Below are 21,277 nucleotides of genomic sequence, written 5' to 3'. Positions count from 1 at the left end.
TTTAACTAAAATGCGCTTTAATTATGCTAATCTCCAGATTCCGGCGTTGCCCGCCTGATCATCTCTAAGCTACAGTTATCGTAATTAAATTCACTAACAACACGCACACACACATAGTCGATATTAAATTCATAGTTATTCTGTTTGCTTTGCCTTGACGCCTTGTCACATGGGCATTAAAATTAATGGAATCGCTTAACAATACGATTGCACTGTGTAGAGTTTTGCCAAATAAAACAATCGCAATAACTTAATGCAAGAAAAGGAAAAACTAACTTAGGAAATTAACTAAAATGTAGCAACAAAATCTAACTAAGGACTAAAAACATAACAAAAATTATGCCCGTAATTAACTTATTTTATGTGGCTGCTTAAAGTGCTGGCCCGTTCGCTTACAGATATATATCAATGTATATATAGAAATTTCTGCATTACATATAGAACGTACGACTAAGCAAACGTCTTGTCCGAATCTTACTGGTAACCGTTTAAGTTTAGGTTAGCATGTCGCCCAAGTTGTCCTTAAGCGACTGATAAATTTGGTATTGTTGATCTGGCTTAAGGTTGTAAATCTGTGTCAGCAGCTTAGCCGGCGACGGAGTTCTGATGAAACTGGATATATAAACATTTACGAAGGTGGCCATAAGGAACTGGCAATCGAAGCGATCCATAATGCCGCCATGTCCGGGAATCATGTCGCCAAAATCCTTCAAATTAAATGGCGTTACAATTAAAAAACCTTTAAACCCCAAAAGATTCTTTACCTTGATTTTGAAAGCTCTCTTAAACCCAGAGGCAAAGAAGCCACCAAAGGGTCCAATAATGGAACTAAACAGGCTCAGGGAGATCGAGTGCCAGATGAAGGGGTAAAGATTGAGAGTCTTGCCAATGCCAAACTGGAAATGAATACAATTATCAATGTAGACATATAACTTTTTCCTAAGATAGAAATGCATCATCACTTACCAATTTAAGACTGTATTCCTGCGGCGTGAACAAATAGCTTGGCACACAGGACATAGTCATGCGTCCCAGTTCCTCCGAGTACTGGATGGGGCAGATAAAGTACTGGTAGTTGCACAGCACATATGAGAACAGAATGCCAAAGAGGACGGTGGCGAAGCCACCCCCGATGAAGCCCTCCCAGGTCTTCTTGGGACTGAGCTTGATGAGGGGAGTGCGCCCAAAGAAGAAACCGAACACGTACGCCATGACATCATTGCACACAATCATCGAGACAGGTACGATGAACCAAATGAGGCCTTCAAATATATTCTGGATGATGAGGTAACTCTGGGTGACGACAATCAGCAGAGATACATGGGTCCAGGCAAACAGGCTGAATTGTTTGATATAATACTTCTTCACCAGTGAAAGGACGAACCAAACGAAACCGATGATGTACAGGGCGAAGGAGAGGAAGCGGTGATAGGTCACCAGGAACTTTAGATATTCCTGTAAATCGAATTGCATATTAACATGTAGATATAAATGGGTAAAATATAATATAATTTACTTACCACCCGATTAATTACAACGCCAAAGTAGTCAACCAGATTCTCCCCGTAAAAGAAGTAATTGGAGGTGAGCAGAAAATACCAGGAAAGACTTCGGAACCAGGGCAAGCCATGAATTCGATAAACCTGGTAGCCGATCGAGATGATCTCCTGGAAGCACTTCACCTGCACCAGCAAAGTCTGCAAAGAGAAAGTAGGACGATAATTAATTGAAGACTCGTTTAAACGAATTCCAATAAACTTACCGTGATCATTAAGGCCAGCGGTCCCCCATAGATGATCAGTGCGAAGCCGCATATCATAATCCATGTGAAGATGCCGCGAATCACCCAATTCTTCCATCTGTGGAATGCGCAACAAAATAATTGTTTGTAAATGTACATATTTACTTAGAGTATTTGCTCGCCAACTGTAGACAGCTGTGGATATGAATTATTTTTGGAACGCACTCATACTGTCGGATTTATAAAATTCGCACTTCTATAAATTATGACAGTACTTTTTCAAAATTTGAATCACCACTAAAATATTGGGGCTTTGGGTAATCAGACATGATCTTCAAAAGTCTTCAACTGTGCATATGAATTTGGTTCACATACCTATCTGGTAGATCCTTGAGGGCCGAGTCCAATATCTCAGGGGTTTTGTCAGTTCCTTGCGGCAGATTCTTGGCCAGTTCGTCGACGAACTTTTCCTCGGGAATCTTCTCTTCCTCGGAGTCCACCTAGCAAAAGGAGAAGAAGAAAAGATTCGTTTATTGATTGCTTGCATTGGCTGGGATTGCAAAATTGGTTTCGTATCAGATTCGATACGACCGGAGTGCAGGGTTTAAACACTTTCTATTGGACGACACCGAGCAAAGTCCATGATACGTGTATGTATGTGCCTATATACCCATAATCAGAATCACTCGTTTATCCAATACAAAGGCACACAGAAGAGAGAGGGGGCCAAAGTGGGGAGACAAATTGCGGGCTTTTTTTTTGGGTGGCGTGTTTTGTTTGTTGCCAAATTGCTCGGTTGATAAGAAGGCATTTGGATTGCTTATCACCAAGCACAAAAAAAAGGGAGAAAGGGAGGAAGAAGTCTGGTCATGGTAATAGTTCCGGCTCTGGGTTCTTGGCCCAGTGCTTCCCTAATTGGCGTCGTCCATCTAATTGGATTTGCTGGTAATGATGGCGCTATATTGCAACACAGCAGGTGGGTGGGAGGATGGTCGGCTGGCTGGTGGTGTGTTTTGTGTTTGTTATTGGATTTTCTCCAGGAGAGAGCTCTCTCTTCTTTCTCCCACCTGCTTGTGCGTCAGAGAATAACAAAAACACACACCCACACACATTTGTTGGTATACACACATTGGGTTTTCTATGCTCCAAGAATTATGCAAATTGGAATCCGGAACAGCTGCCGCTCGGCTGCTCCACATACAAGTCATTGCTACTTACATGGTCCGAAGAGTCGGCGGCGGAATTGCGTTTATTGGCTCCGTCGGATCCGGAGATGGCGGTGTCCTCCAGTGGCTCATCCTCGCCCTTCCTGCGTCGCACTTCGGCCATTATTCGATTATCGCCAGATTTATTCCCAATGTATTGATTCCGCTTGAGCAGTTCTCGTCCGTGTTCCGCTCTCCGCGTTTGCTGTGATCCGTGCTCCGTGATCCGTATGTCCACTTCGTCCAAATTAAAATGCTTTTCTCTATTTCTGATTAGCGCAGTATGTAGTGTGACCAGCTTGCGCTAAGTGTGGTGGTGGAGCCGAAGTGTTGGCAAATGTGCTTAAATCTGTTTTACAAGTGATTTCTGTTGACTTTTTGCACAAATGATATTTGATGTCATTCAAAGTTTCCTTTATTTTCTTTGTTATCTCCATTGCGATTTTCATAAAATCTTATAATAAAATTGAAATACAATAATACTACAAATGGTCTGTTTTATTTATAATTAGCATTTAACTGATAAGTAACAGTCACCAAAATATTATTTATCTGGCCATCCCTGGTAGTGAAATACCTTCTTACGTTTTCCAACACATGCACCGGCGGCGTCACTTTTTCGGCTTTTGCATATCATCAATTTGCAATTTTGTTGCCAAAAATAAGAAGAAAAGGAAAGCGTAAATACGAAAAATGGCAGCAGCTATCGATGGTGTTTTCCCGGCCACATTGCAGGAGCTGGTGAAGAAGTCCAAGGTGCTGGTCGTGGGCGCCGGCGGAATCGGCTGCGAGGTGCTCAAAAACCTTGTGCTCAGCGGCTTTACAGATATCGAAATTGTAAGTTACTTCGAAAAAGTATTGCACTTTAATGTGTATTAATATATTAACATTAACTAGATTGATCTGGACACCATTGATCTGAGCAACTTGAACCGACAGTTCCTTTTCCATCGCGAGCACGTTGGAAAATCTAAGGCGCGGGTGGCCAGGGAAAGCGCACTGAGTTTCAATCCGGATGCCAAGATAACCGCTTACCATGACAGTGTTACCTCGTAAGTTGGTATAGCTTCGCCTTGGCTTCTTGATATCATAAAACAACAACAACACCTTTTCAGTACTGACTATGGTGTCAACTTCTTTAAGAAGTTCGATTTGGTGCTCAGCGCCTTGGACAACAGGGCCGCTAGGAACCATGTTAATCGCATGTGTCTGAATGCGGATGTCCCGTTAATTGAGAGCGGCACCGCCGGCTACAATGGCCAAGTGGAACTGATCAAGCGTGGCCTCACCCAGTGCTACGAGTGCACGCCGAAGGACAAACAGCGAAGCTTTCCTGGCTGCACCATACGCAATACGCCCTCCGAACCGATTCACTGCATTGTCTGGGCCAAACATCTCTTTAAGTGAGTTTTCCTAATACATAGGTTCATTAAACCGATTCAAACTTTAATTTTAATATTCTTTTTGACTTGCAGTCAACTCTTTGGTGAGTCCTTGGAAGATGAGGATATTTCTCCTGATGCTGCTGATCCCGATGCGAAGGAAAAAGACGGCGCCGATGGAGACGGTGAGCCCAAAGACGATGAGAAGGAAAATGAGAAAGGCGAAGAGTCCAAGGAAGAAAAGGAGGCCAAGGAGGATACTGCCAATGGCAACGTAGTGCGGATAAACACTCGCCAGTGGGCTAAGGACTGCAACTACGATGCAGGCAAGCTGTTCAACAAGTTCTTTAACGAGGACATTACCTACTTGTTGCGCATGTCAAACTTGTGGAAGACCCGCAAGGCACCAGTTCCAGTGCAGTGGGATACCCTGCTGCCTGAAGGTTCCTCCGGCGATCAGAAGGATGTGGCGAAGCAGCACCACAAGGTGTGGTCCATCGAGGAGTGCGCTCAGGTCTTTGCCAATTCTTTAAAAGAGTTGAGCGCTACCTTCCTCAAACTGGAAGGCGACGATACTCTGGCTTGGGACAAGGACGATCAGCCGGCCATGGATTTCGTGGCGGCCTGCGCCAACGTGCGGTCCCACATCTTCGACATTGAGCGGAAATCAAGGTTCGAGATAAAGTCGATGGCGGGTAACATCATTCCTGCTATTGCCACAACAAATGCGATTACGGCGGGTATTTCCGTGATGCGGGCTTTCAAAGTGCTGGAGGCCAAGTGGGAGCAGTGCAAAGCTGTCTATGCGCGACTTAGACCAAATGCACGAAATCACTTTCTTGTCCCGGACGCCTCTCTGCCAGGCCCCAATCCCAACTGCTATGTATGCGCCAGTGATCCGGCCATTACTCTCAAGATCGATACGAAGCGTATGCATATAAAGGAGCTGCGTGACGAGGTCCTAGTTAAAACACTCAACATGTTGAATCCGGATGTGACTGTGCAGAGCACTGGCTCCATTCTAATATCCTCAGAGGAGGGAGAGACGGAATGCAACGAGGGCAAGCTCCTAAGTGAATTGAACATTGTTGATGGTGTGATTCTCAAGTGCGACGACTTCTTCCAGAACTACGAATTGAGTATTATCATTTCCCACTTTGATGCGGAGCGTGATGAAAACTTGTTTGAAGTCGTGGCCGATGCCTCACAGCTGAAGCCAAAGGATGAGGAGCAGAAGAAGGACACAGTCGAATCCAAGGAGGATGAACAAAAAACGGCTGTGAAGCGTTCGGCCAACGGTGAAGGAGACTCAAAAGACGATGGTCCCTCTACCTCGAAGCGCAGCCGACCCACCGAAGTGGTCGAGGAGGATGACGATGACTGTCTGGTAATCGAGGAAGACGAAGACCAAGCAGATGTTGTTGTCGTGGCCACGGACAAGCTCTCAGTACAGAGTCCGCCAAAGTCGGGCGCTAAGCGCAAGCCAAGTGAAGTAATCGAGGATGAGGATATCACCGAGATTTTAGATTCATCTGATGACGAACCCGCGGGACCAACCAAATGCAAACGTTCCCGCCTGGACGAGTCATCATCGAATCCTGTGGAAGTCATCAGTATCGATTAATCAAAAAAAGTCTTTATTCGAATAAGTTCTCAACTGCGCACTAAAATATGCTCTGGATTCCTTTAATTGCATTCTGATTAAAAAACACATTCTTATGGATCATAAAATCTTGATTTGTTCAATGGAGGGGTTAATTTTGCACCACTCGATAAAATATAAAAACGTTTTTTAGTTTGCTAAATTAGAAATTATTGCGAATATTGCACTAAATAAATTCCTATTAATTTAGTTAATTTTTTAATTCGATACGTTTTTAGCGCCAACTAGTGTTGCATAGGAATTAAAGTCATCGGTTGTAATCGATTTCTTACCAGTTGAAACCAAAACAATAGGAGGTGGTGCGCTTTTCTTATAATTTTCTTTTTAAATATTAATGAAAATGTAAATTTTAGATGTCCCTGGCTAGTAGAATACTGCAACAAGGCTCCCGCTTGTGGAACGGCCTTAGTGCCGCGCGTGGTTTCCACTTTCTCATTCGGCCGGCGGCTCCTGCAAGTGTATCGATGCAAAACACACTTGTGGCCGCCACAACTGGGATCGGTCAGGCGTCGGGACTGCTGACACCTGGCTCCACTTTGGTTCAGCAGGTGGCTGGATTCAAGGTTAAGGGCCGCCTGAAGCGACGCTGCAAGGACTGCTATATCGTGGTGCGCCAGGAGCGCGGTTATGTCATCTGTCCCACGCATCCACGCCACAAGCAGATGTCGATGAAGAAGCGCGACTACAAGTCCTGGATCCTGACGCACGCCACACAGTCCAAGGAGCGCGGTTACTAGACCTAATTAGGCATTAATAAAAGCATTTGTTTCAATATGTTCTTTAATACATAAATAATTAAACGAAAAAAACATCCAAGTAGTCCGTGATACGCTTTCCAACACTGGATCAGCTGATTGTTTATCTTGACTCTGGAAAAGATTTGCAGTCGCTTCTTGCCGTTTGTTACTGTAACTGACCGGAGTTCAGTACACCTGGCCGGGAAAGATGACGACGCACTTCAGCAATGTACTGCGGCAGGCATTCAAAACGTTCGACCGGGCAAATCACGCCAGTTTCAATGCGAACTTGCAACACCTGCGTCAATTGACGGATGAGCTGACCTACCGGGATCTGCACCTCCGCGACGAGCTCTTTCGCAACGGGGGAAGCCATCGGGCACCGTGCAGCTACATGCATATCTTCGAGGATGACCGCTTCTCCATGAGCCTGTTCATAGTGCGCGGAGCGAGCACTATTCCCTTGCATGACCACCCCATGATGTTCGGTCTGCTACGCTGCATCTGGGGCCAGTTAAGGGTGGACAGCTTTTCGCAACAGATGGGCCCGGATGAGCCGCTCACCTATGATCCCCATCCCACAGTAGTGAAGGTGAATGCCGAGGAACCCACCTTGGTCACGCCGGCTGGTCCGTGTGCCACATTGACGCCTAGAAAGAGAAATTACCACCAGATTGCCCAAATTGGTAATGACGTTGCCGCATTCTTTGACATTCTTAGTCCGCCATACGACGCGGATATTCCCACATATGGACCGCGACAGTGCCGCTTCTATCGCGCCAAGGCAGATGGCAGCCAGGTGCAGCTGCACTGCATCCCATCACCGGATACGTACTACTGCGATGTTGTGGACACGCCCGAGTCGGTGGTGCAGGCCGCTTTTCAGTGCGCCGACGAGATCTATGCCGAAAATGCCAGCGGGACACAGTGAGTCGTTATCTCGCTTCCCAGCAGCTAACACCCTCCTATTTATTTGCCCATCATCACCCGTTGGCTGGTCGTATCAGCCAAGTATCTTCTGTGTTATTTAAATAAAATTGCCTTTTTTTTGTATAAATCGCTCCGCTCTCACGGAATTTGTTAGGGTTTAATCTTCTTGCGCTTGGTAAATGTCTTGGTTGCGTCGCTTCAGTTTCTTCACATTGGGACTAGCGGGCACTGATGCAGGCTCCTCAACTTGAGGGGCTTCCGTTGCTATAATTGCATCTTCTGGTTCCTCCTCGGGCAGGTCTATTACGTTTTTATCGGTGGTATCTGCTGCTGCCGATATAGGAGCTGGCAGGGATAAGTTAAGTTTCCTTTTAGTTGGCGTAACCAAAGGTTCAATAACATCTTCTTCTACCGGCCGCAGCTTAGAACTTTCTGTATCCCTATCCTTGAATTCGGTAGCTCCCACCGCAGGCAGTTCCTGGCCATTAGCCAATAAAACTAAACACAGTGGATCGTCTATACCCAGAGTGGCACAGAACGTATTGCTCTGAGGGTTCAGTTGAACCTTTGGTTGACCCACAAACATGTGCTTATAATCAGACTGCTCGGCGGGATCGAAGGCTGGAACTGTGCGCTCAAAGTTCTCGGGGACTTTAAGGTTCTGAAACTTTGCAGTCACTCCTTCTAGTTCCTCTTCAGTGGGCGTAAACTTAAATCGCTCAGTGATCTCTCCCGCCTTTTTGCCTGGCAGGTAATAATAATTCTCTTTTACAGAAATCAAGTGATTTGTGCTGTGCAAGATGGCTAGCCACTCTGCGTCGTATTCCAGACGGGGAGTGCCTTCGACAGGATCACTGGGTATCTCTACCACTTGCAGGAAAGCACGACGGGGCAGGCATTTGTCGAGAGCCAGGAACTTCGTCACGGGAACCGATTTGGATGGTGTAGGAGGAGCCTTCTTTTCATTATCATCGTCCTCATCTTCACTGCTGCTGCTGGAAGAGCCAAATTCCCCATCTCCCACCTTCTGGCTCTGATTGTGTGGCACCAAGGCGGCAAACTTGCAATGCAAATGGGCAGCGAACCAATAAGCCGGCTGAACTGCTTTTAGTAACTCCTCCAATGGCTGGCTACCCAGCTTCCCGCTCTCCATGTCTGCCGCAAAAAAGGGTTTCTTGCGGAGCAGTTGCGCTTTGTTTCCGTACTCATAGATCCCGGTGGGCCAGTCGTGCGACAGGAAAATATCCACTCGCCCGGATAATTGCTTCAGCCGGAAGACTTCTAACTGCCGCACATGGTAGACACTGCGGCAAGTGGACTCCGTATAGGGAGGGAATTCATGATGGCCGCGCAAAAAGTCGTGACCCTTGAAGATTCCACTTATTCCAGCAATTCGAACTCCATTTACATTGACAACGCCGGCATAACCAAGGTAGTAGATATTTGGAGCCACCCAACCGCCATAAGGGAGCTCCTGCAGGTAATTGGACGCCTCGTGGTTGCCGCCAATAAATATGGTCAGAACTGGCGCCACCAGCTCACCACTGTAGTACCTTCAATAAGAAAAAGGGATTACCTACTGATCTGAAAATGTTTAGAAACTCTACTCACTTGTAAAAGGTGCACATATCCAGGTACTTCTTTGGAACAGCCATCGTCTGCAAATCCTCCAGATTCCGGGTGGACTGAAAATCGCCACAGCACAAGAGCAAGTCGATCTTGGTGCCGCCATCCTTTTCGATGCCCGCTATGGTGTCGTATATTCGTTCTAATTCGCCATGCGCGCATCCTTCTACAGCTACTTTCATAGTTATTCCCGGTAAATAAAATTCGGTTGTAAACAAATGCGGCCTGTAGTCGTATATCGATAGGCATAAACAAATAATTATTTTTGATATCGCTTATCAATTGACCATTAAGTGTGAGAAAACGTGTTCAGGGAATGGGCGGATGATCGTTCTTATCGATAACTTCAGGGCGGGCACTAGCCCAGATTAAAATTATAGAAATCTCTGATATTAAACCGTACATTAATTATTCTTTAAAATTAAAAAAGATTAATTTATGAACTCCGACAATACTAATTCTTTAAATTCACCGAACAAAGAGATACCCAAATAACAAATAGCTTTGTCCAGTTCAAACGTTAAAAATGTTTTTTTGTTTATTTTTCAAAAATATCGCTTCATTTAGTACAGAATATACGTGTATGTGTGTATAAAGAAAATGTATGTGAAATGCTCTGCGTTGAATTCTCATTTTTTTTCCCTAGATGCCATCTTTTTTGGAGTTCTACGGGGCGTGCTGGTGGGCACAATCTCATTTAATGAGACCTTCTCGTCCTCGACGTGTTTGTTTTTCGTTTTGTTTCGTTTACATACAAAGATTTACAATGGACTTTCGACTTAAGTTATCATAATTTAGTTGGCCGCCATGGCCGAGAAATAGGAAATAAAATATAAATCTACAATAAATATAGTGCGGTCTCGACGCCGCTCGACCGATCGATCTGATCAATCGACCGATCGCCGCAGCATACATTGGTACACGGAGTGTACGAAAACCAGGAGAATGCCTTTAAAGCCATCATCAGCATGCCAGATGTATTTTGTTTGATGTTTTTGTTATTTTTGGAAAGAATATGAGAAACAATCAAGTCAGATATTGAACCAAGTCTCTGGTCATCTGGTCAATTCAGTTTCTTAGGAGCCGAACTTAAAAGAAGTGGGCACGGCGGTCTGCGGAAAGGCGAAGCCACCTTGCTTCTCGATCAGCTTCGATTCCTTGGCGGCTTTGCGTTGGTCGGCGGTCACCACTACCTCTTGCAGCGCCTTGGCTTGCTCAGGTGTGAGGTTGGAGGTCAACAGCGCATACCAGGCTTGGTCTTGGGCAGAAAGTGCTGATGGGGTAAATGTAGATTGTTTAGTTTCTTAATGTTGGAGAAATAACAAGCTAACTTACCAGTAATAACTTCCTTAAACGTCCAGTACTCATCGATGGCGCTTTCGTTCTCCTCATCGTCAATGGGCGTGGTAAATGACTCCAGTCCAGTCTCATTCAGATCACCAACAGACTCCTCCGCATCACCGTCCGAGTCAGCATCATCGTCCTTAATTTCGGCTTTCACTTCGAAACCTGACTCATTGCCCTTCGTTTTGGCAAATTCAGCCAATTTATCCAGATAATCGGGCGCCATTTCGTCCATGTCATCCTCGTCACTGGACAACGCCTCTTCGCAGTCGTCACCGTCCTCCTCCTCCTCTTCTTCCTCTTCCTCCTGAGCACGAGACTCGTAGGCGCGTTTTAGTCCATCGAAAAGCAAAATAAGTGCGGGCACAATCTTTCCAGCCACTTCACTTAGAACCTGGGGCTTTGCTTCGCCCAGCGAGATGAGGGTGCACAGACCCAAGACGCAAAGTTTGCGATCGTGGATGCTAGAAACCATAATAATAAGCTATCTAGTTTACTTAAAAGTTTATGCATTCTTACCCTAGGAAACAGTCCGTGTCGTGAAGCCACTGTTTAATGAAGTGCGCGCTAATAGACTCGTTATTTTGCTGGGACATTTTGTCCAAAATGGAAAGCAGCAACTGGGGATTATAGTAGAGTGCCGCGATCACCACTTGCAGGCACATAGTGCGCAGCTCTGAGGACTGAACCTCGCGAGTAAGCCGGGAAAGAGCCAGTTCCACGAACATGTGTATCACTGAGTCGATTTGACCCTTGCACTGCAAGATGATCACTTCCATCAGTTTGGCGGCATGGCACTCTGGATCCTCGCCAGGGCTACCAGTAAGCATCTAAAAGAAATAATGTGATAATTGAGAAATCAAGATTCTGACACATTTCATTATTCAGAATAGAAGCTTACCGTTTTGCACATGTCAAGAATGGCCAACAGCCTGTTGGGATTGGAGAGGAAAGCGGGCGTGTCGACTGTCACATAGTTATGCAGAGCAGGCATAATGTCGATGAAGTAGTCGATACCGTCCTTCTTAAACACCTGGTAGATGAGCTCGAGCATCTGCCACATTTCGGGGGAAATGGCCTTGGCTGTCAGGTCGTAGACCAGCGAGAAGGTTTCCTCATAGAAGTCTAAAAAGATGACCAGATATTTACAAAAGATATTAACGATTAAGAGCCACCCACAGCCAACTCACCAGTGATGTTGTGCTGGAAAATGTGTCCGACCACATTAATAACGATCGGGTGCAGGTTGAGCAGGACATCGGGGTGCTCTTCCATCACACTGAGCAGAGTTTCGATGGTGTTAAGCAGGCTCATGGCCGTGATGGCCTTCTCGTCGGATCCCTCCTCAGATTCCAGGACCTGGCTGAAAGTGGTTGCCAGGTGCTGGCAGATCTCGGTGGCCACCGGCAGCAATTGCTCGGTGAAGGTGCAAACGATTTTTTGCATAACATTTGTTAGATCTTCGTTCTCCGTCTCTCGAATAATAGTAAGCAGCTCCTTGGTGATCTCCTTGATCTGCGCCTCCACGTATTGCGGCGCCTCGTCCTGGGACGATAGGAACATCTGCAGACCGATGGCTGCCTCCACTTTGACGGGCAGCTCCTTGTCGGTTAGCAAGGCGTTTGTGGTCAGACGCATAATCTCGGCTAGCACTTGGGGATTCTTGATCTGGACGTCACAGAAATAGTGCAGTACCCAGCAAGCACGCGCCCTCATGTGTCCTGCGGGATTTTGGAATTCTGGGAACACGTAGGTGGTCAGCATGGACTCCACTTGATCGCGGTACAAAGCCTTTTTCAGCAGTACATCTGCCAGCGTTCCAATCATGTGCAATGCACCATCCTTCTGTTTGTTGTCCGCATTCGGAGATGTAATTATCTGCATAATTGTGGCCATGGCCTTGGGCAAAATGCCCTTGCGCTTCTTGCACATAGAATGCAGCAGGGATTGGGCAGCCGGCACAGGTGTGGCATAATCTTCAAAGATATCTATTTGGAAGCGGTTAGTATTGTAGTTTAATAGATGTGGTTTTATTAGAGCACTTACCAAACTTAAGGCGAATGTACTCGTAGGGATCGCTTTCCCAGAGCTCCTGATCGGAGTCAGTAAACGACATGATGGGGAAGATAACATCCTGGATGACAGCCACCATGTGAGGCTTGATAAGCTTCCAGGTGTATGCGTGGCTTACACTGAGAAAGAAATAAATTGCATTTAATAAAACAATAATTCGCATATAAATTTTAATTGACTAAAAAACCAGTCATAACTGATTGAAATCGACTTTTTTTACTGCAATTATAAACACTACATCTTATCAGCTTTAAAAATTGTCAGACTGACTATCAAAGATTAGGTATGACCTACAGGGTAGGTTTTTAGAAAGTACTAAACTACCTTTAACGAACAACTAATATCTGAATGTTACAGGAATGTTTATTTAATACTGAGTTACTTACGCATTCTTCAGATAGTTCAGCACATCGGTGAGGACGCGAGGAGAGACGTAGACTCTGTTTCGGTACTGGTCGAGAATCTTGAGGAGCACCTCTAGGACGCCCTGGCTGAACGTGGGCAGATACCACTCTGCGAATTTTTGGTACTTTTCACTAACCACATTGCTGGGACTGCCATAACTGAATATATAAATGCAATTATAGTTAATTAGACTATCAACATAATAAAGCCGTCAACGTACCGCTCGAACATGCGAACCATAATGTGCAGGGCCCACTTCTTGGTCTTCCAGTAGGGGAACTCCGTTCGCTCGTCATCGTCCAGGTGCGAGCTATCGGGCACTGTGCGATCAGCCACCTGACGACAGATCTCCATCCACTGCGAGAAGATCTCCTTAGTAATGAGGTCCAGTGGGAGCGTGTATTGCGTGAGAGCATAGTAGATCTTGAGAATTTGCTTTTGCAGCAGCACCGATTGTTCGGACTGCTCTGCCAGCAGTCGCACCATCAGCTGGTAGATCATGGGCAGCAGTAGGTTCATTGCCTCATTTAGAGGCGTCCTCTCCTCGTGCCGCTTGTACTCGTAGGTCTTGACCAGCTGGTACATGGTAACCAGAGCTCCGTTCCAGCCGTTGACATCTTGGTTTTGCAGATAGATGCTGATGTTGTCCACCACCTGTGGCCAGCGGCCAGGGAAATCGCTCTTAATGATGTGGTTTACGCAAACAGACAACTGGATCCTGTGCACAGAAGAAAATTAGCTCCCTGGAGAGGATTTTCGATGAATGTACTCACCTGATCAGCTCGGGAGCGTGCACAATAGCATCTACTATAGCGCCACGGATCATGGCCCTATCCTGTTCGTGTATGGAGAAGGGTATCGGCTCCCCGGGCTTTGCCTCGTGGTCCGACCAGCTGCTGTTGATCAGATTCTTGAGGTAGACAGCTCCAGCCTGACGCACCGGCTGCTCCACTGTCGTCTGCATGACGATCTGCAGTATGGTGGGCACAAATCCGATGATTTTGTGTATCTGTGGGGGTTATAACGTATAGAAATGAAATAGAATGTATAGATTTGTTTATACAGCTGTTGCTGTGGGTGGGGTTCAATTCGAATTGGTCAAAGAATCGATGGCAGACGCACTTTAAATTCTGTTCACAGAGCTCAATTAATATGGAGAAGCCAAGAACAACTGCTGGCCATAAACGCTGATAAAGTTAATTGACAAGGGGAGGGTTGGTGGGAGGTGATTGGGAGGGGCATGCAAATCGTTAGATGCTGACTCAGTCGTAATGAGCATGCCTCTACAGTGGGGCCAAATCCATTGGTCAGTGGGGTGGGGTCTAATTAGACTGGCCGCTTTGATTGCCCACATTTAATTCCAAGGAGATTGCGTAAGCTTTACTTAAAGGGCAATCCGGAGATATTTCGAAAGTCTTAATTAATTATTTATTAACAATTCAATTGATTTCTTAAGAACCAAGTAAAGACCGCTGTGAAGCGGTATATAAATATATATCTGGCCATATATAGCATACATATGTATGTGCCCCATAGATATCGACTTGTTGCCTTTGGGGCAACAACATAGAAGTCGGGATAATGGTAAACACATAAAGGGCAAACTTTTTGACCGATATCGGCTTACAGTATCCACACCCACACACTTGCACTGTGACAAGAGAGAGAGGGAGCAAGGGAGGTTAAAAGCGAACAATTAAAAAAGCACATGGTTTTCAGTCGATGGCGCCACCTCGAAGACCATTCGAATTCAAGTGGGGGTGTTTATTTTTGGGGCTAAGCTCACCTGGGCCAGTTGATCCTCGGCCGCCTTGCGCTGCTCCGGATTCGGATCAATAGTTGCGCGCAACAGTTCCGTGAGTTTTTGTGCCTCCATTTTTGCTACTTTTGCCTGATTCCACGTTTCGCCGGTCAATCTGCTGCACGTCGTCGTTTGGCGGTCACCTTGTGCCCACTGTGCACCCGCTGCTCTTGCCTTTATGTAGACCTTGGGTTTATGCTAGCCGCACAAGTGGCTCCAATGTGGGGGCCAAATTGCAAATCTCTTTTCCGGAGGAAAAAACGTGGAAAAGGCTCCACACACGCACACACACACCGCCGAAATTCGCGAGACGAACGAAGCGTAGAAGAAGAAGAAACAGCGCCAGGCTGTGTTGAACAACGCCGCAGTGTATTGCGCCCTACAGGGCTGCAACAAGTTCGCCGGTAACAGTTTAACGGAAAATTTCAGTCATACTATGCTATTTACAAATAAGCTTTCAGCACTGAAAAACGATCCACAATTCTCAGATAGACCATGGCAAACAGACAACTATAGTTAAATGCTTTGTGAAACGTGTTATGGACCTACTTGGTCTTGCGTGACTTATAATTTTATTTGTTTACAATTTTCATATCCTGACTTGGTCCGAATATCCACGGCCCTGGAAAGTGAGCTAGCTTGGAAAGCCCGAAATCTCTCGCAAGACCAAGTAGGTCCAAAACAAACATATTTTTTCTTATTTGGTTCCAACAGAATTCCCGATTAATTGCCATTCAAGTTGCATTGCCAATCGTTGGTTGCAGCCCTGGCAGCTGCTCGTACGTGAACATGCGAATGTGTGTGTGACGAAGAGCAAAGTGACACATAGTTGGAGGTGTGGTTGAAAATATATAGAAATTGGGGCTTATCTGCGACTGAAACGAACGGAAATTGGTGTCAAAGGCGAGCGAGGATCGCAACTGAAGAGCTTTACCAGGCAGCAAGGCAAAAGGACGAGCAGCGACCATGGCAGGCAGGCTACCGGCATGCGTAATCGATGTGGGCACCGGGTGAGTTTTTAGCTTCGATTGCCCGTGGGGGTCTCCAAATGGACGGAAAGGAGGTCGTCTGACTAACACCGTTCGTCTACACATTCAGCTACTCCAAACTGGGCTTTGCCGGGAATAAGGAGCCCCAGTTTATTATTCCCTCGGCGATTGCCATCAAGGAGTCGGCCCGAGTGGGAGACACCAACACACGGCGCATCACAAAGGGCATCGAAGACCTGGACTTCTTCATTGGCGATGAGGCCTTTGATGCCACCGGCTACTCCATCAAGGTATGCTCTTTTATTTATTGTTGATAGGCAACCACATCACGTTAACATTGCATTCCAACAGTACCCGGTGCGTCATGGTTTGGTGGAGGATTGGGATTTGATGGAGCGCTTTTTGGAGCAGTGCGTCTTCAAGTATCTGCGCGCCGAGCCTGAGGATCACTACTTCCTGCTGACTGAGCCGCCGCTAAATACACCCGAAAATCGGGAGTACACGGCGGAGATAATGTTTGAGACGTTCAACGTTCCTGGTCTGTACATCGCCGTCCAGGCGGTGCTTGCCTTGGCTGCCAGTTGGGCCTCTCGGTCTGCCGAGGAGCGCACTCTCACAGGCATCGTGGTGGACAGCGGCGATGGAGTGACGCACGTCATACCCGTGGTAAGTAGCACATCTTATCTTATCAGCAGAGTTGGGTTTGCTTTGGATACGGTAAAAACTGTTTTCAAAGTAGTGAATCCAAATACCGTATTGGTTACAACCATATAAACATATTAACCTGATTTCATTTCTAGGCCGAGGGCTACGTTATCGGCTCCTGTATCAAGCACATTCCCATTGCAGGCCGTAACATCACCTCGTTCATCCAGAGCCTGCTGCGCGAACGAGAGGTGGGCATTCCGCCGGAACAGAGCCTCGAGACTGCCAAAGCGATCAAGGAGAAGCATTGCTACATCTGTCCCGATATCGCCAAAGAATTTGCCAAGTACGACACGGAGCCGGGCAAGTGGATACGCAACTTTACAGGTGTGAACACGGTTACCAAGGCGCCGTTCAATGTGGACGTGGGCTACGAGCGATTCCTGGGACCCGAGATCTTCTTCCATCCCGAGTTCTCAAACCCCGACTTCACCATTCCACTGTCGGAAATAGTGGACAATGTCATTCAAAACTGCCCAATCGATGTGCGGCGCCCTCTATACAATAACATTGTGTTGAGCGGTGGATCCACGATGTTCAAGGACTTCGGCAGGAGGTTGCAGCGAGATATCAAGCGATCGGTGGACACACGTCTGCGGATCAGCGAGAATTTGTCCGAGGGACGTATTAAGGTGGGTGATATCACAGCTGCTAATGAGTCATACTTCTAACTTGATTATAATGTTTTCGTAACAGCCAAAACCCATTGATGTTCAGGTGATTACGCATCACATGCAGAGGTACGCCGTATGGTTTGGAGGCAGCATGCTGGCCTCAACGGTAAGTTGCAGTAGCTTAAAATCTGAAAGATCTTGTATATCTCAATATTCTTACCGTTTCTAGCCCGAGTTCTATCAGGTGTGTCACACGAAGGCTGCCTACGAGGAGTATGGCCCCAGCATTTGCCGTCACAATCCTGTCTTTGGCACCATGACATAATTGATCCGATCCAATCGGCTTGCAGCAGTTATTTTTGATATAATTTTCCATTTGAAATTTAATTTGTTCTCCAACCGTATATATATATATTGCGTCTCGGTATTCCACGCTAAAGTATTAGTAATTATTCATTTCTATATGTGTTTAGCTATTAACTCTGTGTAAATCAGTTTCGTTCTGTTCAATTTCGTGTGATTTTGTTAGGCTAACTATAAAGCAACAACTCCGATGTCTGCCAGTTTAACCCCTCTACTTAAGGTGCATTATTTCTAGAAGTCGACTTTTATACCATACTCAAACACGATCACACACAGTCACACCGATCTAAACTCTTGGAGAAATCCCAGCTCTATACACAATTAAATACGAAAACGCTCTACTTGTCATAGAAATATTTATAATTGCAATAGCTGCAACAAATACAAAAACTGAATGAACAAAAAAGGAAAAACGAAAAGAAATATTGATGAGAAATCTGTTTGTTATATTGATAAGCGTAATTAAAAAGGCATTAAATAAATCAATAAAACATTCTTTAAGCTCAACGCCTTTGCCGCATTTGATCTAAAGCTTGTACTGGAAAATTTTATTCAATGCATAAGTTACATATATGTTTTGTATGTGTTCAAATTGCTCTATGTCTTGTATATATTAATTTTGTGACGGTGTCGCTTAGCTGGGAAAATAGCAAAAGGTGGTTTCCGAACAACATGTTACATGCTACAAATCCGAAAAAACATTGTTACGCCTCACGTAATTGACAAGCCGACTAGTCAATGTAGTCACTGGAGCCCTCCTCCTCGTCGTTGCTGCTCGTGGATTGTGCCGCCGCCGTTTCCGGCGAACGCAAATGCTCTGCAATCCGGAAGTTCTGCAGGAAGTCTCGCATCGCGTCCATCATTAAAGTCAATGATTGCTGCAAGCCAGCTTCTGCAATATTTTTGAAGAAGAAGTGTAACTAGCTTATCCGATAGCGATTCTTTTGGAATTTCGAGAAAAGTTTAATTTAGATGTTTGTCAATTTCATGAACGGAATGGCAGAGAAGTTATTAAACGAAAACTAATGTTTTAATACAATTTAGGGAAACAAACGAAATTAAGTAAAGCCCAAACATAACCAGCGAATCATATTCTATAATCCATGCTCTGTGACGACACGGAGGCGACAAAATGGTTTTATCTCAAGATATTTCTAATAAATTAATTCTCATACGAACCTTCTCCTTCACGGATGGCTCCAGCTACGCCGTCAGCTCCTTGTTCAATGCCCGCTTCAATGTTACCATCGACTGCAGCTGCTCCTGCACCTGCTGCTGCTGCTCCTCCTCCTTCTTGAGGCTGAGCATTTGCTGCCAGGTTGTTGATGTTGAACGAAGGCAATAGCGATTGAAAAAACATTGATACGGAATTATTCGTGTTCGTTGTGGGGCTGCTGCTTGACGACGATTTTCTGCAAGTGTTGCGTGTTATAGTTTACTGACTTTGGGAACTTGATTGACCTACCGCTGGTAGCAGTTAACGCTGTTTGGTGGCGGCAGTGGATCGTAGGTCATGATGGCTTGCTTCTCCTTGGACACGAATACCGCCAGCGGAACTTTCTCCTTGTAATCGGAGAGTATGACATGCCGCAGGATGGGCCTTGGTGGCGTTCCACTATACCGCAGTGATCGCTTCTCCTTGTACTCATTGACCAGGGGGTCCTTACTCTCAATGCGATCTAGCACTATGTTAACGTTGGACTCCAACCAGGGTAGCACTTCGTTCTGACGCCAAACGACTCGTGCACGGCACACATACAGGCACACCAGTTGGTGCAGGGCTGGCGATTGACTGACGAACAAGATAAGGCATTAAATTCCACTAATCATTCAAGGAGATAAGACTCCACTTACTTGCCCGACACATCCGCAAAGAAGTACGATGAGGCCAGCACCCTCTTGTCCGTTTGAACCGACATCTCGTCCAAAAGAGGACGCAGAACACCAGGGAACATTAGCAGGGCGTATTGCAGAGCCTGGTTAGAGCGTTCACAAGCGCCATGGAGCGTGTGCAGGGCCAAAGCATAAGAGTAGGCCATGTTGGGCAGCTGATTGAGGTTCCTCGCTGCATTATACTCTTCATAGAACTCCACCAACCATCCAAACTGCTTGCTGCGCAAGGCATAGTAGTCAATGACTAGAATCATGGCAAGGGGATCGGTGTCGGGCTGGAGACTCAGGAGCAGTTTGGAGATCTCGAAGGCTGTGCGACTGCAAGCACGTTCCTCCAGGTACTGGGCGTGCTTAAACAGCACGATGTAGAAGGAGCGGTTTTCCTGTCTTCGATAGTCCAGTCGGCAGTTGCCAGACGTCAAACTGAAGTTCATGTGCAGCGACGATTCCAGAAGAAGAAGGGCGCGCTCAAGAAGCTCGGATGCTAAGGCAAAGTCTTCGGTCATCTTACATACTTCGCTGAGTTGGACCAAGGAGTCGACATGATAAGGACAGCGTTTGATAAGTGTGATCAGGAATTCCGAGTCAATGCGCTCCAGAGCAGAAAGGAACATTTGCTGCACTCCCTGATAGTATTGGCTGTGCTCGAAGGCGAACCACTGAACTTCTGCACCGCTATCTGTGATGGATTGGGAGGACACCGATGGAGAGTCGGGGGCGGGCAGCAGCTTCATCGTGATGGTGTTTTTGGTCAGTGCCGGCCACGAATCCTTCGCGGAAACCATGTAGGTGGACTTCAGTGTGGGCTTCTGCCTGCCGCGCTTAGTTCTGAAAGAAAGTTTGGTTGTAAGACGGTATGTCGGTATATAAAAGGAACGTAAGTCGCAAACTTACTCCACTTTTACAACGCGCTTGCCAAAGGTGCGACGCATCTCGTTCTGTGGATTCAGGTGCCGCAGCTCCACGGCCAGCAGTTTCTTGGTGGCAGACGTGCCGGTGGCAGCCGATACCACCTGCTTCGCCGACTGTCTCGGCACCGCATCGTAGACCTTGCCAAGAAGCGGATCCACCTTCTCGAAGTACTTGTCGTGACGCTCGTTATCCTCGCTGCTGATGTGATTCCCACTGGACTTGGCCTTCTTCTTGCGCTTCTTTTTTTTCTTCTTGGCCGCGCTGGCAGTTGCATTGGGCAGGGCAGCAGATGGGTGCTCCGTTTCGTTGTCATCTTCCTTGAACTCACTCTCCGAGAGACTCAAACCCGCTTGATTGAGCTGAACAAATTTAGGTGGGAACAGACGATGGTCATGACGTAGTTGAATAGGTGATGAGCTGGCTATTTGAAATAAAGGCCTACCAAATCGAATGGATTAAGGTGCGATTTTCGATCGCGTCGCATATCGCTGTCCTCCAGTTCATCATTGTCGCTCAGCTCCTCGCAGTCCTCGTCATCGGGCGGTGGCGCCAGCTTGTCAGCGTCGCCCTGCAGCTTCTTCAGCATTCGCGCAGACATCCTTCAAGTGTCCTTATACCCCTAAGCCGGAATTCTATTTAATTTCGTCGCAAAATACGTGTGTATTTCGCTGTTTCTTTTTTCTTCACCACATTCCCATTCGCACGGCAGCAGGGTTGCCGAGCACTGTGGCCACACGCGCTTAACAACACTGGCCAAGACAGGTGGTCACTTCTTGGCGGAAATCGAAAAAGCTATTCTAAATTTTAGCAAGTGCTTTGCACTATTTCTAAATTACACTAGCTTAAACGGCTTACGTTCCGACTTGCCAATGGAAATCGGAATAATTTTGACGT

The 21,277-nt window shown here is 46.3% G+C and overlaps 8 protein-coding genes across 9 annotated transcripts; 4 read left to right on the top strand and 4 right to left on the bottom strand.

The window, feature by feature from the left end:
- Nucleotides 1–337: 337 nt before the first annotated feature.
- On the bottom strand, nucleotides 338–3,267 carry LOC6533406 (phosphatidate cytidylyltransferase, photoreceptor-specific). The gene is made up of 7 exons (XM_002094088.4): nucleotides 2,960–3,267; nucleotides 2,117–2,241; nucleotides 1,763–1,859; nucleotides 1,521–1,697; nucleotides 967–1,455; nucleotides 765–896; nucleotides 338–707 (listed from the first exon to the last, which is right to left on the bottom strand). The coding sequence occupies exons 1-7, from the start codon at nucleotides 3,068–3,070 to the stop codon at nucleotides 495–497; spliced, it is 1,344 nt and encodes a 447-aa protein (XP_002094124.1). The 5' UTR covers nucleotides 3,071–3,267; the 3' UTR covers nucleotides 338–494.
- Nucleotides 3,268–3,534: 267 nt separating this feature from the next.
- Nucleotides 3,535–6,059, top strand: LOC6533405 (SUMO-activating enzyme subunit 2). Its single transcript, XM_002094087.4, has 4 exons — nucleotides 3,535–3,783; nucleotides 3,844–3,998; nucleotides 4,062–4,349; nucleotides 4,422–6,059. Exons 1-4 carry the CDS (start codon nucleotides 3,640–3,642, stop codon nucleotides 5,950–5,952), a joined length of 2,118 nt encoding a protein of 705 aa, XP_002094123.1. The 5' UTR covers nucleotides 3,535–3,639; the 3' UTR covers nucleotides 5,953–6,059.
- Nucleotides 6,060–6,222: 163 nt separating this feature from the next.
- On the top strand, nucleotides 6,223–6,807 carry LOC6533404 (39S ribosomal protein L36, mitochondrial). The gene is made up of 2 exons (XM_015194503.2): nucleotides 6,223–6,287; nucleotides 6,345–6,807. Exon 2 carries the CDS (start codon nucleotides 6,345–6,347, stop codon nucleotides 6,726–6,728), a length of 384 nt encoding a protein of 127 aa, XP_015049989.1. The 5' UTR covers nucleotides 6,223–6,287; the 3' UTR covers nucleotides 6,729–6,807.
- A 15-nt stretch (nucleotides 6,808–6,822) lies between these two features.
- Nucleotides 6,823–7,785, top strand: LOC6533403 (2-aminoethanethiol dioxygenase). The gene has a single exon (XM_002094085.3). The coding sequence runs from the start codon at nucleotides 6,937–6,939 to the stop codon at nucleotides 7,657–7,659; it is 723 nt and encodes a 240-aa protein (XP_002094121.1). The 5' UTR covers nucleotides 6,823–6,936; the 3' UTR covers nucleotides 7,660–7,785.
- A 30-nt stretch (nucleotides 7,786–7,815) lies between these two features.
- LOC6533402 (lariat debranching enzyme) lies at nucleotides 7,816–9,466 on the bottom strand. Its single transcript, XM_002094084.4, has 2 exons — nucleotides 9,270–9,466; nucleotides 7,816–9,211 (listed from the first exon to the last, which is right to left on the bottom strand). Exons 1-2 carry the CDS (start codon nucleotides 9,464–9,466, stop codon nucleotides 7,816–7,818), a joined length of 1,593 nt encoding a protein of 530 aa, XP_002094120.1.
- A 764-nt stretch (nucleotides 9,467–10,230) lies between these two features.
- Nucleotides 10,231–15,233, bottom strand: LOC6533401 (importin-7). Its single transcript, XM_002094083.4, has 10 exons — nucleotides 14,893–15,233; nucleotides 13,880–14,115; nucleotides 13,327–13,824; nucleotides 13,088–13,264; nucleotides 12,675–12,820; nucleotides 11,819–12,616; nucleotides 11,530–11,753; nucleotides 11,148–11,458; nucleotides 10,620–11,092; nucleotides 10,231–10,557 (listed from the first exon to the last, which is right to left on the bottom strand). The coding sequence occupies exons 1-10, from the start codon at nucleotides 14,980–14,982 to the stop codon at nucleotides 10,361–10,363; spliced, it is 3,150 nt and encodes a 1,049-aa protein (XP_002094119.1). The 5' UTR covers nucleotides 14,983–15,233; the 3' UTR covers nucleotides 10,231–10,360.
- A 462-nt stretch (nucleotides 15,234–15,695) lies between these two features.
- LOC6533400 (actin-related protein 3) lies at nucleotides 15,696–18,085 on the top strand. The gene is made up of 6 exons (XM_002094082.4): nucleotides 15,696–15,917; nucleotides 16,006–16,186; nucleotides 16,248–16,562; nucleotides 16,697–17,233; nucleotides 17,298–17,381; nucleotides 17,445–18,085. Exons 1-6 carry the CDS (start codon nucleotides 15,874–15,876, stop codon nucleotides 17,538–17,540), a joined length of 1,257 nt encoding a protein of 418 aa, XP_002094118.1. The 5' UTR covers nucleotides 15,696–15,873; the 3' UTR covers nucleotides 17,541–18,085.
- A 13-nt stretch (nucleotides 18,086–18,098) lies between these two features.
- Nucleotides 18,099–21,230, bottom strand: LOC6533399 (transcription factor 25). Of its 2 annotated transcripts, none has more exons than XM_002094081.3 (6): nucleotides 20,826–21,227; nucleotides 20,366–20,742; nucleotides 19,433–20,299; nucleotides 19,044–19,370; nucleotides 18,758–18,990; nucleotides 18,099–18,470 (listed from the first exon to the last, which is right to left on the bottom strand). In XM_002094081.3, the coding sequence occupies exons 1-6, from the start codon at nucleotides 20,979–20,981 to the stop codon at nucleotides 18,310–18,312; spliced, it is 2,121 nt and encodes a 706-aa protein (XP_002094117.1). In that variant the 5' UTR covers nucleotides 20,982–21,227; the 3' UTR covers nucleotides 18,099–18,309. The 2 variants fall into 2 exon arrangements, with proteins under 2 accessions (XP_002094117.1, XP_015049988.1); XM_015194502.3 differs by lacking the exon at nucleotides 18,099–18,470 and adding an exon at nucleotides 18,518–18,686 and having other exon boundaries at nucleotides 20,826–21,230.
- Between the last annotated feature and the right edge of the window lie 47 nt (nucleotides 21,231–21,277).

Source organism: Drosophila yakuba, chromosome 3L (assembly GCF_016746365.2).
Source record: "Drosophila yakuba strain Tai18E2 chromosome 3L, Prin_Dyak_Tai18E2_2.1, whole genome shotgun sequence".
Lineage (NCBI taxonomy): Eukaryota > Metazoa > Arthropoda > Insecta > Diptera > Drosophilidae > Drosophila > Drosophila yakuba.
Note: the sequence above shows the minus strand (reverse complement) of the source record. Positions and strands in the feature narration are given on the sequence as shown.

Bases quoted from the DNA above. Each gene is read 5' to 3' on its own strand.
- LOC6533406 (XM_002094088.4), bottom strand. From the start codon at position 3,070: ATGGCCGAAGTGCGACGCAGGAAGGGCGAGGATGAGCCACTGGAGGAC. The intron at 1,456-1,520 runs GTAAGTAAATTA...TTCGATTTACAG, and splicing joins GCGTTGTAATTAATCGGGTG to GAATATCTAAAGTTCCTGGT. The intron at 897-966 runs GTAAGTGATGAT...ATTCATTTCCAG, and splicing joins AGGAATACAGTCTTAAATTG to TTTGGCATTGGCAAGACTCT.
- LOC6533405 (XM_002094087.4), top strand. From the start codon at position 3,640: ATGGCAGCAGCTATCGATGGTGTTTTCCCGGCCACATTGCAGGAGCTG. The intron at 3,784-3,843 runs GTAAGTTACTTC...AACATTAACTAG, and splicing joins GCTTTACAGATATCGAAATT to ATTGATCTGGACACCATTGA. The intron at 4,350-4,421 runs GTGAGTTTTCCT...TTTGACTTGCAG, and splicing joins TGGGCCAAACATCTCTTTAA to TCAACTCTTTGGTGAGTCCT.
- LOC6533404 (XM_015194503.2), top strand. From the start codon at position 6,345: ATGTCCCTGGCTAGTAGAATACTGCAACAAGGCTCCCGCTTGTGGAAC.
- LOC6533403 (XM_002094085.3), top strand. From the start codon at position 6,937: ATGACGACGCACTTCAGCAATGTACTGCGGCAGGCATTCAAAACGTTC.
- LOC6533402 (XM_002094084.4), bottom strand. From the start codon at position 9,466: ATGAAAGTAGCTGTAGAAGGATGCGCGCATGGCGAATTAGAACGAATA. The intron at 9,212-9,269 runs GTGAGTAGAGTT...TTCTTATTGAAG, and splicing joins GATATGTGCACCTTTTACAA to GTACTACAGTGGTGAGCTGG.
- LOC6533401 (XM_002094083.4), bottom strand. From the start codon at position 14,982: ATGGAGGCACAAAAACTCACGGAACTGTTGCGCGCAACTATTGATCCG. The intron at 12,821-13,087 runs GTAAGTAACTCA...TTTCTTTCTCAG, and splicing joins CTGAACTATCTGAAGAATGC to TGTAAGCCACGCATACACCT. The intron at 12,617-12,674 runs GTAAGTGCTCTA...GCTTCCAAATAG, and splicing joins GTACATTCGCCTTAAGTTTG to ATATCTTTGAAGATTATGCC.
- LOC6533400 (XM_002094082.4), top strand. From the start codon at position 15,874: ATGGCAGGCAGGCTACCGGCATGCGTAATCGATGTGGGCACCGG. The intron at 15,918-16,005 runs GTGAGTTTTTAG...CTACACATTCAG, and splicing joins GTAATCGATGTGGGCACCGG to CTACTCCAAACTGGGCTTTG. The intron at 17,382-17,444 runs GTAAGTTGCAGT...TACCGTTTCTAG, and splicing joins GCAGCATGCTGGCCTCAACG to CCCGAGTTCTATCAGGTGTG.
- LOC6533399 (XM_002094081.3), bottom strand. From the start codon at position 20,981: ATGTCTGCGCGAATGCTGAAGAAGCTGCAGGGCGACGCTGACAAGCTG. The intron at 20,743-20,825 runs GTAGGCCTTTAT...AAATTTGTTCAG, and splicing joins ACCTTAATCCATTCGATTTG to CTCAATCAAGCGGGTTTGAG. The intron at 18,471-18,757 runs GTTCGTATGAGA...AAAATATTGCAG, and splicing joins AGCCATCCGTGAAGGAGAAG to AAGCTGGCTTGCAGCAATCA.